This window comes from Epinephelus lanceolatus, chromosome 14, assembly GCF_041903045.1.
Source record: "Epinephelus lanceolatus isolate andai-2023 chromosome 14, ASM4190304v1, whole genome shotgun sequence".
Classification (NCBI taxonomy): domain Eukaryota; kingdom Metazoa; phylum Chordata; class Actinopteri; order Perciformes; family Serranidae; genus Epinephelus; species Epinephelus lanceolatus.
In genome coordinates, this window is record NC_135747.1 from 25298789 (window position 1) to 25313963 (window position 15175).

Here is a 15175-nt window from a genome sequence, read left to right on the forward strand (position 1 = left end):
CTGTAGCATTTACTTGCAGCATGTCTTTGTTCATAAGCACCGGTGTGTATTTGAAGTGCTTATTCAATTTAATTGAATTTTTTAATTTCCCAAAATGTGTGCTAAACCTTTAAGTATGTTTTCATTTGATAACATTTGATTTTATCTCATCTTTAATTTGATTTATGAATTTCTCATGCTCAAATTTATGCTAACATGCCAAGCCATGACTATGATAAACAGCAATCAAGTCAAATTCATTAGGCTCTCACACACCCTGAGCCTGAGCTTTACTTTTCCTGTCACTTACACATTCACAGACGTTTTTTGTTTTTTTACTGATGTTAATGTGAAATCATTTCTATAGAGACATTCCATCCGACTCCTTCCAGGAATTCTGCTCACTAATCCCATCAGGTGCAGTGAACCTCACAGGGTCTGTTGTGTAAAAGAATCAGTGGTCACACATGAGCTTTCTCATGAGGCCATGTTTATACGGACTCTCGTGTTTATCTGGCGCTTTAGAGGTGTTTTGTTCTTGGACACTGATTTTAAATCTGTTCTTTGGTCATACAGTGACCCCGAAAAGAAGATTCAATGTGAAGATTTTAATGTGACCGAGGGATTTTGTGACCTAGATGGCTCGATGGTTGGTTGATGAACAGATGGTTCATCAAGGAGAAGACTTTCCGAATGTTTATGCATCTATTAATGTTGCCTTAGTTATGAATTTCTAGCTTTTACAACAACAGTAACAAAGAAAACACTCCATAGTTTTCTCTCTGGTGCGGTGGAGTAGCTACAGACTCCCCTTAACTGTACTTAAACTATCAGCAGTCACATGCCCGGCCACTGGAATGCATCAGGAGTGTGGAGTCAAAAAGACAAAGCATCAGGAGTTTCTCCCACTGTAAAGCTTCTTTGATGGGTGTGGAGCTCCTGCCTCCGAACAAAGGCTGCTTACACAAAACTCGAGCTCAATCATATTCTTACCTTAAGGGCAGCAAGAAAAAAAAAAAATCACGTCCATTCACCGAGATCATGCCCTTCCACCATGACTTCTGACGAAAACACAGAGCAAGTGATTATCTTGTTTTTAGCCACAAGTACAACCTCATGGATGCTCCAGTGTAAGTGTGTGGGTAGTGGTGGATCTGACCTTTATGGCTTGAGTGTTAAAAACAAACAAAAAAATAAAACATGAGAAGGGAATAGTAGGTGAGGGTATTCCTATTTATTTATCTGTGTTTTTAACCCAAAAGGATTTCGTAAATTATTGATTTCCCCTCCTGACCTTATTGCTCCAAGTCAAAATGAGCTTGACTCCATTTTTCAAAAAGGAAATTAATCTGGTAGGGGGTGCAAAGGCTACATATAAACAAAATACACACAGATAATAATGCAACAGGGACGGTCCATGAAAACTGTGTGTCCCGTTTCAAACCTGTATTACTGTTGGTGTTGAATGAGACGCTTGGTCACATGAAATCCAGTCATGTCTCCTCAGGATCATCCACTTGATTCTTCGAAGAATTCTTTGACGCAGTCAGATTCAGTTTTCTACCAATCATAAACAGAGGAGGAATCTGGCCTCAGGGCATTTTCGTGGTTCAGACTCTTTGAGCTCTTTGTTCTGAAATTTCTGGTGTAATCTAATCCATTCACAACAAATTGCACAATATTTACATACTAACCCTCTCGAAAGGCAAAGTCAACACCATGTCTTCTTTAACTGTTGTCAAAATTTCGTTATGCATGCAATGCAATATGTGTCAGTGCTGATTGACTTTTTCCTAACTCTGTGTTGGAGTTCTTCAGAACAAAGAGCTATTTAATTAAACAACAATCTTCCAGTCATTTCTTAAAACTCAGTTTTTCGGCTTGCCTTGTATTTCTGTAAATGACACAGACACTATTACAAATTCACGTGACTGATTTATTCGCTGAGACAAATTGAGATACCCAGTGGGGGAAGAAGTCGTCAAATCCTTTACTAATTAAAAAAGCACCAATACAACAATGTGAAAATACTCCATTACAAGTAAAAGGCCTGCATCCTGCTGATATAATGATTCAGAAGTATTATAAGCAAAATATGCTTAAAAGTATTAGGAGTAGAATTACTGTGACTGATATATCATCATATGTGGCATTAATAGATTGTTCACACCAATGCAGCAGTGTGTAGGTATCCGTTGTTGCCACAACACGGCTGGAAATGTCCTGATGTCTTATGAAAAAAATACCTAGTTAAATTGCTGCAAACAAGGCTGGAAAATTTCCCAACATCTCCTTAAAAAGTATCCAGTTTGGTTGCCACAAACAGCTGGAAATATCTCAACATCTCATTATGAATACCCAGTTCTGCCCCGCTAAAACAGCCGGAAATGTCCCAACCTCTAATTAAGTAATACCTGGTTTGGTCCCCACAAACATGGCTGAAAATGTCCCAATGTCTCGTTGAAAATTTCCTGGTTTAATCACTACAAACATGGCTGGAAATATTCCAACGTCTCATTAATTAATATCTGGTTCAGTTCCACAGACATGGTTGGAAATGCCTTGACCTTATATTAAAAAAAAAATACTAGGTTTTGTTGCCACAAACATAGCTGGAAATGTCCCAACGTCTCTCCTGCAAAAACAGCAGAAAATGTCCCGACCTCTCATTACATAATACCTGGTTTGGTCGCCACAAACACGGCTGAAAATGTCCAGATATTCTGTTGAAAATTACCTGGTTTAATCACTAAAAACATGGCTGGAAATGCCCCAACCTCATATAAAAAATACTAGGTTCAGTTGCTACAAACATGGCTGGATATTACCCAACCGTCTTGTTAAAAAATACTCACTTTTGTTGCCACAAACAGGGCTGAAAATGTCCCGATGTTTTGTTAAAAATAACCTGGTTTAATCACTACAAACATGGTTGGAAATGTCCCAACATCTCTTAAAAAATACCCGGTTTGGTCCAACAAACATGGATGGAAATGCCCGACCTCATATAAAAAAATACTGTGTTTAAATGTCCTGATGTCTCTAGTCATGACAAACATGGCTGGAAATGTCCCAACGTCTTATTAAAGAATACCCGTTTATAAAAAAAAATACTGTGTTTAAATGTCCTGATGTCTCTAGTCATGACAAACATGGCTGGAAATGTCCCAACGTCTAGTTACAAATACTCTGTTTTATCCCACAAACATGGCTGGAACTGTCCAGATGTCTTGTATAAAAACCTGCATTTGTTTCTTGCCTATGTGTCACACCATTCACCATTCCCCTCTTTTCCTGATTAAAAACTTAGCTCATGTAATCCTAATCAGAACTACATCACTGTAGAGATGTTGATATGATACGTATAAAACATACAAATATATACTGTGGTTCATCGTGGTTTGCAGAAATGTTTAATGTCAACATTTTATTTTGGGGACTGGGCTGAAGATGATTAATGGAGTAGAAAGGAAGACAAAGGATTTGCCTCTCAAAATTTTAAATATAGTGGAGTAAAAGTATAATGTAGCATCAAATAGAAATACTTAAAGTAAAAGTGCCGCAAAGTTGTACTTAGTCACTTTTCACCACAGCATATATCAGTGTGGATAGTGTGTGAAAGACGAGAAAATGATGTTCTTTAAGACCAGAAAAAAGACCTACAGTTCCTACAGCTGCTCTTTCCTCACCTCACATGCACAGCACAGGGTGTCAGCTGAGACCTGGGGTGAAAAGTTTGATAGATGGAATATAAAGATGAGAATAAACCCGCTATAATAACAAGCTCCAAAAAAATCTTAAAACTAACTCCTCGCTGGATTAAAGTGATAATCCTTCATCATAATTTACATAACAGATTTACAGTAGGGGATCTGGCTCCAAATCTGATTTCCTCAGACAGTTCTCTTAATACAATAGGTGAGAATGACTCAACGATGACACAGTGTTTCTATTTCAAACGTGTTATCAGACTTATCTCTAAATGGTGTTTGTTCACACATCAGTACACCGTTTATTTTGTATTTGACCAATGTCTCCACAGGTGGCTGTACAATCTGCTCTGTCTGAGGCAAACAGGACTATTTTGCTTGTTTCTTTTTAAATATTTTTTCTGATTTACTTAAAGTATAAATGAGACACATTCTTAGTCTTTGTGGTCATACAACACTTAATAGTTCCTTCGGGCACTTCCTTGGTATCCAGCCAGATCTTAGTCCAGCTCACAGCTCTGTTGTCAGGTGATGATCACAAGACCCAAGGCTTAATCCTCCCCAGCTCTACAAAAGCAAGAACAGAAATTACAGCCTTTCTTAATGTGCATGTAACCAGCTGGAACACAACATGATTTGGCTCTGAGTGTTGTTTCCACAGATGTTAAAACTATCACTGAATCTAATTTGAACACACACAACTGGGGGGCCGTGGCAGACTGAGATTCCACACTCTCGTGGGGGAACTAATTGGTCGTATTACCGCTGAAAGTTGATGTACAAACTGATTTGTCGCCACTGACTGGAGGAAACAAACAGGTAAAACATGAGAAACGCTCTGGGTCTTGGTCTTCTTTGTTTGCTCATCTGGCCTGAGCCTGCAGATGCTCAGTTTCCTCGAGTGTGCTGCACAGTTGAAGGCATTGTGTCCAAGCAGTGTTGCCCCGCTCTGGGCTCAGATCCTTCCAATGTGTGTGGCTCTCTGTCGGGGAGAGGAAGCTGCTCGACTGTTCGCGTCGACAGCAAACCTTGGGGAGGACCATACAGGCTGAGAAACGTTGATGACAGAGAGAGGTGGCCGACCAAGTTCTTCAATCAGACTTGCAGATGCACCGGTGAGTCACAGTGTTATTAAGTAGCTCTTATGCTGAACCTTGAACAATCACCAACAACATCAACATGCTCTCTGTGTTGCAGGTAACTTTGCAGGGTACGACTGTGGTCAGTGTAAATTTGGCTGGACCGGATCAAACTGTGACCAGAGGAGAGCCCCTGTTGTGCGGAAGAACATCCACTCCCTAACCCCCGCAGAGCTCCAGGAGTTCCTCGACGTCCTGGAACTGTCTAAGACCACCACCCACCCAGACTATGTCATTGCCACCCAGCACTGGCTGGGACTCCTGGGACCAAATGGAACTGATCCCCAGTTTGCCAACATCTCCATCTACGACTTCTTTGTCTGGCAACATTACTACTCTGTCCGAGACACTCTTCTGGGTAAATGAGCACATTTCTTGATATAACATTATTGTAAATGGTTAGTTCATATTGTTGACTGTTCATTAAAATATAATAGGAATATCATAATAACCACCACTTATTAATATTAGCTCTGGTGATGTACGACAGATAGTCATCATATATAGGAAATCACCCTTTTCCACTGCCTTTTTAGCCCTGTTTAGGATTGTTCTAAATAATATATCTATATAGTTTTAACATAAATTTGAGGTATATTAATATTTATAAATATAGCATTTAACCTATACATTTTTATAATAATATGCTTCAGTATTTTTTAAAGGAATCACATTTAGAAAAGCATCAGTAATAAAAATAAGTCATTTAAGTGGGACAGTGGGTTGTTTTGATTTTTGGTGGGGTTTTTGGACTGTGACTTTAATATAATTTTCTTGGTGATGTAACAAAAGTATTTTTTTTACTCATACATGGACTCAATAGTATCAATATTTCTTTTACATATATCAGTGTGTGATGTGCACTTTATTGCCTTGTGGTAATATAGCTCTCATCAAACACTTTGTTCCCCTGCAGGTCCAGGTCGTCCATTCAAAGCCATTGACTTCTCACACAAAGGACCAGCGTTCATCACCTGGCACAGGTATCACCTCCTCAGCTTGGAGAGAGAGTTACAGGTATGTGCAAACAGATATCACAATGAAACTTTCCCAGTTGATTACTTACATTAAGACAATCATTTTTTGTATTAAAAATTTTCTGAAATGTTATGTTTAACTATGAAAATGAAGCATTGTGTAATTAAATATGCACTGACTTGCATGAATTTCTATAACAGAAATCTGAACATAAAGACAGGTTCAAAATTCTTGTTTCTTTTTGTTGACACATTAAAGTCAATGGTTTTTAAAGAGGGGATTTGGGATATCTATTTATCACTTCATAAATCAGAAAATACTGTTAACAGCCATTAAAATAAATTTAAAAAAAAAAAAAAGTTTTTTAGGGATACAACGTCATATAAATCAGGCTGTGAATGATATATGAACCACTTAGGTAAAACCATCAGAATATGTATAGGAATAAAACTGGAAAGTCTGGTGCATGTAAATGCTGATGAATTGAGATTTTTGGTTCTAAGTATATGAAGAAAAGCTTATTTTGAGAAAACAGCTTTTTAAATTATATGTTGTAAAATTCCATACACCTTTAGGCCAAAAATAAGCCACTTCAGATAAAGGGGGTAAAATTTTAAGTAATGGATGTCACTAAAAACATCCCCCAGATTTTTAGTATAACAAGTTTTCTAAACTTTTATGTTTAAATATACAAATGAGGAATTATCTGATGAATTGTGTGCTTTTTGCATACATTTCCATAACAGAAATCTGAACTTAAATAAACTCATAAATATGTATTTTGGATCTTTTCTTTACATTAGTCGAAAGAAGATGGTATGAAAGCAAAATAGCCCAAATTTTCAAAATTTAGATCTATGCTCTTCTCTTAAACTCATGTTTTTGTTGTTTGTTTTTTGGCATAAGAGGATGGGATCAATGAAAGTGCAAGGGATTATTTCTGATTAAACCAAATAACTGGAAATACAGAAGTTGACTCTTGTCACTGTGAAACCTCATATTTGTCATATAGGGTGATCAGCTTTTCATTGTTTTATATATAATATTTGCTCATCATAAATTGAGCTATTGCTAAATACATCAGTGTCTAATACCTTGGAGGTTCTTTGCAGACCACAGCTACATAAAAACCGTCTACAAATTGTTGCATTTCCTACACAATTTTTCCATCCAGTTTATCAATCAGTCACATTTTTGTGTTGATGTTCTAAGAAGCACAAATACATAGAATAACCTTCATGAAATAAACCTTATTTATATCACGTACAGGAGTTTTCTAATGTCACACTGTCCTTCGAGGAACAAAAACTTTAAGGGAACACAAGATATTTATAATTCATGTTATACTTATGAATGTCAAAGACTTATAAGATGCAGAGAATTGGTCCAAAGTTTGAGAGACAGGAAAGCTCAGGGAGGAGAAATTCTAGACCTGATCCAAACTGAAGTCACAGTGTAGCAATCAGAACTTGTTTATTTGCTGTCAAATGTGTTGATGTTGATGACCAAAATAAACATTTTTATTAATAATGTAATATTAGTAAAATATGTGTGTTTCCTTGCAGAGACTGACCGGCAATGAGAACTTTGCAATCCCTTACTGGAACTTTGCCACGGGTCAAAGTGAGTGTGACGTGTGTACTGACTCTCTGCTGGGAGGTCGAAACCCCGACAACCCGTCCCTCATCAGCAACCAGTCCAGATTCTCCAGATGGGGGGTGGTATGTAACAGGTCAGCACAAGATATGGATGGGAGGGGACTTCATTATAATTGGTTGGGCTGTGATGAAAAAAAACAAACATTGTTGGGCAAATTAATATGTGTTTTGATTGGTTGAACTAGTGAAACATGTTAGTATTTTTCTCTTCCAGTTTGGACGAGTACAATCGCCTGGTGACTCTTTGCAATGGCACCGGTGAGGGTCCCATTCAGAGAGGGATAATGGATGGAGGTAACATGTCTCTGCCTACCATGAATGACGTCAGAAGCTGCCTGGGACTCAGGAACTTCGACAGCCCTCCGTACTTCACCAACTCCTCCTTTAGTTTCAGGTACAACTCTCTTGTTTATCATCAATAATAATTTTAAATGTTCACCTGCAATTCGCTCTGACTGAAGTGGTCAGAAATTATTTACATACTTTTTTCTACTGATTTTTTTTAAAAAAAACAACAACAATGTATTCAAGACATTTCTGGGCGTGTACCCCCACAGCGCTCAGGTGAAATTGAGGCTTTTTAAAATGGTAGCAACCAAACCATGAGCACACGCATCCAAGAGGAAGTTAAAAAAATTGTGGACATAGCGCCAAAAAATGCATAGCGAGTTGTAACGTCAAGTGAAAATGCTCACTCCAAAATCAGATTTAATCTGGGGTTGGCTTTTACTTTTATTTGCCAAGCAGCAACCTCCGTAGCGGGAAAATAAAGCCAACACGAAAGTGCAGAAAACTGCAGTTCCTCGAATGGCCACTTGAGGCTGGCTCCAGAAGCCAGTCAAACCCCATAGACCCCCGTGTTAAATGCCCCACTTTACAGCAGAAATAAACATGTTTACAGCCTGGTACAGTTTTGGTCTCAATAGCTAATTTCCCTCTTCATGATAAATGATAGATGTACAAGGGGTGAAGGGGTGAAACTCAACTTTTTACATTTTATTAAGGCCCAAAGTTAAGCATATTTAAGGGGCGGGGCCGCTCCCCCACAGCTCCAACTTCTCACCCAAAAATGGTGACTTGTGACTCCAAAAAAGCTGAAATGCTAATCTCAAGGCTTCAAATGGTAGCCCACAAGCCCATGGGTGATGTTACGGTAGCTGCATCTATTATTCATACAGTCTATGGTCTTACTGCTGTCCACATGCTGTGATTGGCATGATTGACAGCTGCATTACATACTAGTAGGGGTATTATACCAAACTTGAGGGTTCAAAATAGTTATCTACAAACCAATCGCTGATGCATGGTGGCTATATAATCTATGATTTGCATATAGTAAATCAGCAATTCCTGCATACTGTACCTTGAACTTTAGAGACTTTAGAGCACTTGGAGCAAAACTATTGCTTAACAGCCTTTGTGCTGTGTGACCAACAGAAATGCTCTTGAAGGGTACGAAAAACCAGATGGAGAACTGGATGAATCGGTCAACAACCTCCACAACCTTGTCCACTCTCTGCTCAATGGAACCAGCTCTCTGTCCCACTCTGCGGCCAACGACCCGATCTTCCTGGTCAGACTCTGATTTCATGGTTTACCCTGAAATTATACAGCTGGTGTCTTTAAACTCATAGTGATTTTTCCTTTTTTTTTAATATCGCAGTTGCTCCATGCTTTCACTGATGCCATTTTTGACGAGTGGATGAGAAGGTTCATTCCATCAAACGCCACCTTCCCAGATGAGATGGCCCCCATTGGTCACAACAGGGACTACAACATGGTTCCTTTCTTCCCTCCGATCACCAACGAGGAGATATATCTTCCAGCTGATCAGCTGGGATATTCCTACTCCATTGCCCTGGATGGTGAGCAAGTGTTAAAATAATTATCTTAAAGGAATACTTCACCAAACAACCATTTGTACATTAGTAAATCATGCCCTGTTACCTTTAACGCCTCGATTCCACTTACGTACATGTACAGAGACGAGGCAACTGGAAGTCCATTCATTCCTATGGGAATATCTGTGATATCTGATGTGCCTGTGAAAGTCCTCCCCTCTGTGTTAGCTTAGCTAATAGGCTGCTAACTGGCTAATGGGCTATTTCCTTCAATTCAGTTACCTGTGTTGATTGTCAAGTGAGTTTGTGTAATGAAAAATAACTTGTTTATCTAGTCTGAACACATTGTGAATCTGAGTAATTTTATCCTGCTAAAATATTATATTATATACAGTCAGATCGTCATTATGACTCGTTCAGCCATTCATACGTCTTTTTAATTTCAGAAAACATGCTGCATACGTGGCAGGTCATGTTATTGTCCTGGTAATGTTCCAAGCGCATTTTCCAAACTACTGGATGGCAAAAAAATAGCTAAAATTAGCCTCTCCCCCATGGCTACAGATAGTTTCTATCAGGTTTCTAGCCATCCGTAAAGAAATGCACTTCCTTGCGTTGGACACTAGAGGCATCATCCGTATTTTTACTGATCTACAGACACTCGTCACATACATAAGTGGATATGAGGCGTAGGTCATGAAGAAACTTTTGTTTTCCCGCTCCATGGATAACGGCAAACATATTACTTTAGGGACTGATTGGGGATCCCGTTCAACAACGGCAAAATTAAATCAAAACATCAGTTTACAAAATCTCACACAACAGCAGAAACCAAGTCTCTTTTATCCGGTCGTATGCTCAGTGCTTCCCAAACACATGCATTTTTGCAATACCTCAGTATTGGAATCTGGCTTTGAAGAGAGCATAGATAAGTTTCACTTTTAGTTCAGTTTTTAATAGTAAGGTTTTAGCAAAAATGCATGTGTTTAAGAGGTGCTTAGCATATGACTGGATAAATGACACTAGGATTATACTGAAGGAAAGTTTTCTTCATGAATTCAAGGTAACACTGCATGACTAATTGACATACAGGTGGTCATTTTGTGGGTGAAGTATTCCTTTGAGGAATGGCTTGACATATTTGGAATAAGCTTACGTTCTCCCACAGTGTTAGATGAGAAAACCATTTCTGCTCTCATGTGTGCACAGTAAACAAGCTAGGTTAGCTGATATTAGCATAAAGACTAGAAACAGCTAGCCTGGCTGACTTAAGGTAACAAATCTGCATGGTGGCACCACTAAGGTTCTCCTACTGAAGCGGAAACAGACAACTTTTCAACTTTGCCCCCCCTCTAGCGTTTCCAAGTTTTAGTATTTTTGGCGCTGTTGTTACAAAGAAATCGAATCACTTTCCGTTTTCCTCAGAGCCTAACTATCACAGTTTGCAAAGATACTTTGGTTGTTCCACCGTCTGCCATTTCTGCTACTGGGAATAGTACTGCAAAGAACTTTCACTGATACCTTTAGTAAATTGGGTTATCTGCTGATAACAGGGAAAACAAAAGCACTGTCCTCTTCCTGTTTTGGTTACGCACTGGTTGACACACATTTATTTGTGCAAAAAAATTGAACCCTCATTTTCCCGGGAGATCGTAGCCAATGGCAGACAGATTCCATAATGGAAGTGCAGCTTATAGGGAACCAGTCTAGATGTTGATGGTGCCATTATTCTATACTTATTACATTGTGCAATCAATATTTGCTTCATAAACTTGAGTATTTCAACCTTAATAAATCTAATCTACTTTAATCTCTATGTCTAATCTACACTTTAATCTACTGTTTAATCCATGCAACAAAATATCAAACTATTTTATAGATAATCCATAGTAATCTTTGAAGTTCATTGAGCTCTTGAGAGCAAAGAAAAAAGTCTATTTTTGAGACGGCTGATGACGTAGGGCAGAAACTCAAGTGTTTCCGTTGTTCTTATTCTTTATCTTTAGAGTACATGCTTGCTAATGGCATCATCCTCTACTGTTAAAGTTGCTATAGATAACAACAGTAAGAGCTGTAAAGTTAGTTATGAAGTCAGATATGTCAGCTGAGCAATGTTGAGTCACTGATGTTGATCCACAGCCTCATCAAACCCTCATTTTAAATAAGATACATAATGACTGACACTTACATATTGTGTTTCTTCCGCCGCAGAAAGGTTTCTATGAATATCTCTACCTGTGCTTGATCTTTACAGATGCAGATGGAGGGCCAGCTGTGTTTGTGCTGGGCTCCACTCTGGGGGGAGTCTTCATCGGTCTCCTGGTGCTTCTCCTTATCTTTGTGCTCTACCTGCGTCAGCGGAGAAACAGAGGCTTTGAACCTCTGATAAAAGCAGACTTCACAAATAGAAAGTACACAGAGGAAGCCTAGATTTCCCCTGTTGTTCTGAAACGCACTTCAGTACTTATACATACCTAAGAGAGATGAAGCAGCCAATCACCGATGTTCTGTGCGCCCTACTGTGATGCGAGAGGAACATTTTAATCTTGCCCATGAACTACACTTGTACTTTTTGGATGTCAAATCTAACGTCATATAAGCCCAATTACTTGAATCATGTAACATCCAATTGAAAAATATGAATACAACTTAAAATGAATGTACACTTTAACTGGATTGGTAACGTTTGCTTTAGTGAGCCCAACCCCGTCACTGCCTTTTATTATAATGTACCTTTCTTAATTTCTCTGTAACAGCCACCACAAATACAAATCTATTGGAATGTTTTTAATAAATATTTATTCTCAAGAACAGTAACAAAACACAAATGCAATCATTGCAATTGCACCGGAAAACAATAAGGCATATTTGCTCAACTAGTTCTTCTTCCTCTCTCAGTTTGAAATCAGATTCAAACTCCAGACAAACTTATTAGGATTCGACTTCATACAGAAATACATTGATCGTAAAAAGTGTTGACTTATAGCGTTTCCTGCTAATTATATTTTTCAGATCATTTGTCTGACCAGACATCCATTTTCAATATTTTATTGCAAAAATATTACCATTAAAAGTTCAATGATACAAAACATAAAAAGGGCATCCTGTAAGATCGATATTCATAATAAAGAATCCTTTTAAATGACACATTTGCCATATTTTCTTTATAGTTTTGTTCTTGTAGTGTGGATGCAAACGCTAACTTAAAATGCAATAAAGAAAAAGCTCAACAAATATTCACTGATATACTGCGAAGGGCATAACACTGGCTAATTCCTTGGATATGTAAGCTTAGCTGGCTTGGTGGTTATGGAGCTGACGGGCTCTCAGAGAACAGTGGACGTACATACAGGCTGGTTTTGTCCGCCCCCCTCAGCAGTGCCAGGCCTCTCACATTCTCTGTAAGTACGCTCTACTGAGGAGCTTCACTGAAGCATTCAGGCCTGTCCGGTCTCCACAGATTCTCATTTCACAGGTGACTGTGGTCGGCTTCAAGCCTGTCTGTGCTGCAGACATAACCATTCAAGCTTTACAGATAAATTTAGGGGCCCTTTCTTTGCATTTCCAGTAACCACTGTGTGCTGTTTGCTACTTCTTCTCTTAATAATTCCCTCACCTTTTAAATAACTGTGGTAATACATTTTCATTTAACTTTTTACTACTGTCTGACAGTATTTCAGTATTGTAGCATTTTAAATACTACAATGCACATTTTAATCACTATTTATCCAAAACTGTGAAAGCAGTTACAGGATAAGCTTTGGCTGTTCAATCACATATGCAAAAGTGGCACCTTTTTTTGTTGCTGCACATATAAATCCAGAATTCCTAGAACTTCTAAAAACATGTAATATTTGCGGAGGTACTTGTAGACTAATCTGAGGATTCAGAAGAAAACAGCACCTTCTCTGTGTGTCAATAATTGCTCCATATTAATTCAGTCCAGGCTGTCTGCTCCTGAAGCCAAGCCTGAGAAACCAGCATGATATGAGAATATTTTGCAGATAATAAATTTGTTGCAAGGCAAATGAGTATATAAAAAATGTCAGTCTTATCCCTTTTGACAAAATGCGAGTTTTAGCACAAGGCGGCTGTCGAACAGAGCAGATCCATGACCAACCCATGATATACTTAACCTACAATCTTGCCAGACATCATGGTTGAAATTGCGGTCAAACATAAGATGAAGTGACATGACGAAGTGGCTGCATCTGATCCAGAAACAAAGATGGATTCATGATGGCTTTGATGAATATCAACACAAGTCAATGATTGGCACATGAGTTAATGGCAATGGAACACGGATTCAATTAAAATTAAAGATTAAAAGCACGTGTTCCTGGATGTTATTTATTTCAAAATATAATGTTAAACATATCTTCAACTTATTGTGCCTCTTTTAGGTGCATCAAATAACCACATTCTCAACATTTCTTCAACACACAAACAATTTTTGCATAAAAAAATCAAAACAATCAAAGTGCGTGTTATATTTTTCCACATGGAGACCTACATTAATACCTGCCATATGTGCAAGAAATCTCTGAAGCAGAGTTTGTTGGGTCGGCATCAGCGTTAGATGGTGAAGTGATGCCACAGAATGTCAAGTCTAAGGATGGCACTGCACGATCTTTGGGAAAGTGGGAAATCATGATGCATGACTGCTCTCTTTTTCAGAGCAGACTCCTCTAGCCTCCAGGCTGGCAGCCCGAATACTGTCTGCTTGACTGTAGCTCCAATCTGCCTGAATACAAAAACTGCAAAAAAAAAAGAAAAAAAAGAAAAGAAAAAGAACAGAAAGAAAAAAAAAACCCTGCTGTCCATGTTTAGCCGGTTCCTCCAGCATTATCTCCATTGTCGGTGGAGTGCCAGGGCTGAGAGGGCCAGAATGGTTGGCAGGAATACAGAGGGTGCACGGAGCGGGGCAGAGTCATCCACAGGCCCGCTCCGGTCGGCTTCCACCACCGGGGCTTCGGTGGCAGCACCGTCCATGTCTGTAGGGCAGACTTCTGTGCAGCCGCTGCCACTGCCTGAGCCGCTGCCTTCATCACCTGCAACACCGTAACAAAACCCAGCCAGACTGAGCACATCACTGAAAATGTAAGCTTAACAATCCAACCAGATTTTACAATCCCAAGTTAAAAGTTAACTTTCTTATTTTTAAACCTAGACCCCATTTCCCCGTGTGTTTGTGTCAAAGTGACTAATGGAGATAACAGTTTTTGAAAGTGGTCCAGTATTGAGTGAGAGCACTGCAGCCAACATCAGCAGAACAGGCTGCAATGAAACCGCTCAAGGCATTTGTGCACTGTCAATTTACGTCCATTAAAAGTGCTTTTTTTTGCCACTGATAGGCTCAGATTGTTATTGAAAGTGTAGGACACTACAGAGATTTTTGTATTAAAGAGTACGATCCTTTTCTGTTTAACCATAAACAGCCCGAAATTGCCATTTACAAACCCAGACTCTATTTAAATAAACAGTAATTTTAGGGTGTATAGATCTAGCACATTTTCACATCCAGCTGGGTGATTTAAGGGATTATTTCAACGAAACCAGGGTGGTTGATTGTTGGAACTGTGGAAGGTGAACCGAGATGGTTTTTGTGAGGGGTTTTGAATAAAGTGTGTTTTACAATGATACAATTATCATTTACTTAAATGGAGTCTGGTGGGTTTGGTAAGAGCTTTTACTTCGGTTGATACGTGGCTGGTCACCGTTTTAGTTTAACAGTGCCCAGTGGTGTCAGGGGGAAACTAGCTGGGATGAGTATGAAAGTTATGGCGGTGAAAGTCCAAGTATGGCAGATGGGAGGGGTGTTGGATAGGTCCAGCAACCACTGACATTCACCCGGGAGGGCGGTGTCCGCT

At 39.0% G+C, this 15175-nt stretch overlaps 2 protein-coding genes across 2 annotated transcripts in view; one reads left to right on the plus strand and one right to left on the minus strand.

Moving 5' to 3' along the window:
* The first annotated feature begins 4275 nt into the window (after window positions 1-4275).
* On the plus strand, window positions 4276-12450 carry dct (dopachrome tautomerase). Its single transcript, XM_033617741.2, has 8 exons — window positions 4276-4804; window positions 4887-5186; window positions 5745-5845; window positions 7372-7538; window positions 7679-7858; window positions 8902-9037; window positions 9128-9329; window positions 11560-12450. Exons 1-8 carry the CDS (start codon window positions 4516-4518, stop codon window positions 11733-11735), a joined length of 1551 nt encoding a protein of 516 aa, XP_033473632.1. The 5' UTR covers window positions 4276-4515; the 3' UTR covers window positions 11736-12450.
* LOC117251449 (glypican-6-like) overlaps window positions 12088-15175 on the minus strand; it is a 154178-nt gene continuing 151090 nt past the window's right edge. Inside the window, exon 9 of the mRNA XM_033617740.2 lies at window positions 12088-14356. Within this exon, the coding sequence (XP_033473631.1) occupies window positions 14151-14356 (206 nt within the window). The 3' untranslated portion in view covers window positions 12088-14150. The remainder of the gene's footprint in view (window positions 14357-15175) is intronic.

Bases quoted from the DNA above. Each gene is read 5' to 3' on its own strand.
- dct (XM_033617741.2), top strand. From the start codon at position 4,516: ATGAGAAACGCTCTGGGTCTTGGTCTTCTTTGTTTGCTCATCTGGCCT. The intron at 5,187-5,744 runs GTAAATGAGCAC...GTTCCCCTGCAG, and splicing joins TGTCCGAGACACTCTTCTGG to GTCCAGGTCGTCCATTCAAA. The intron at 7,859-8,901 runs GTACAACTCTCT...TGTGACCAACAG, and splicing joins AACTCCTCCTTTAGTTTCAG to AAATGCTCTTGAAGGGTACG.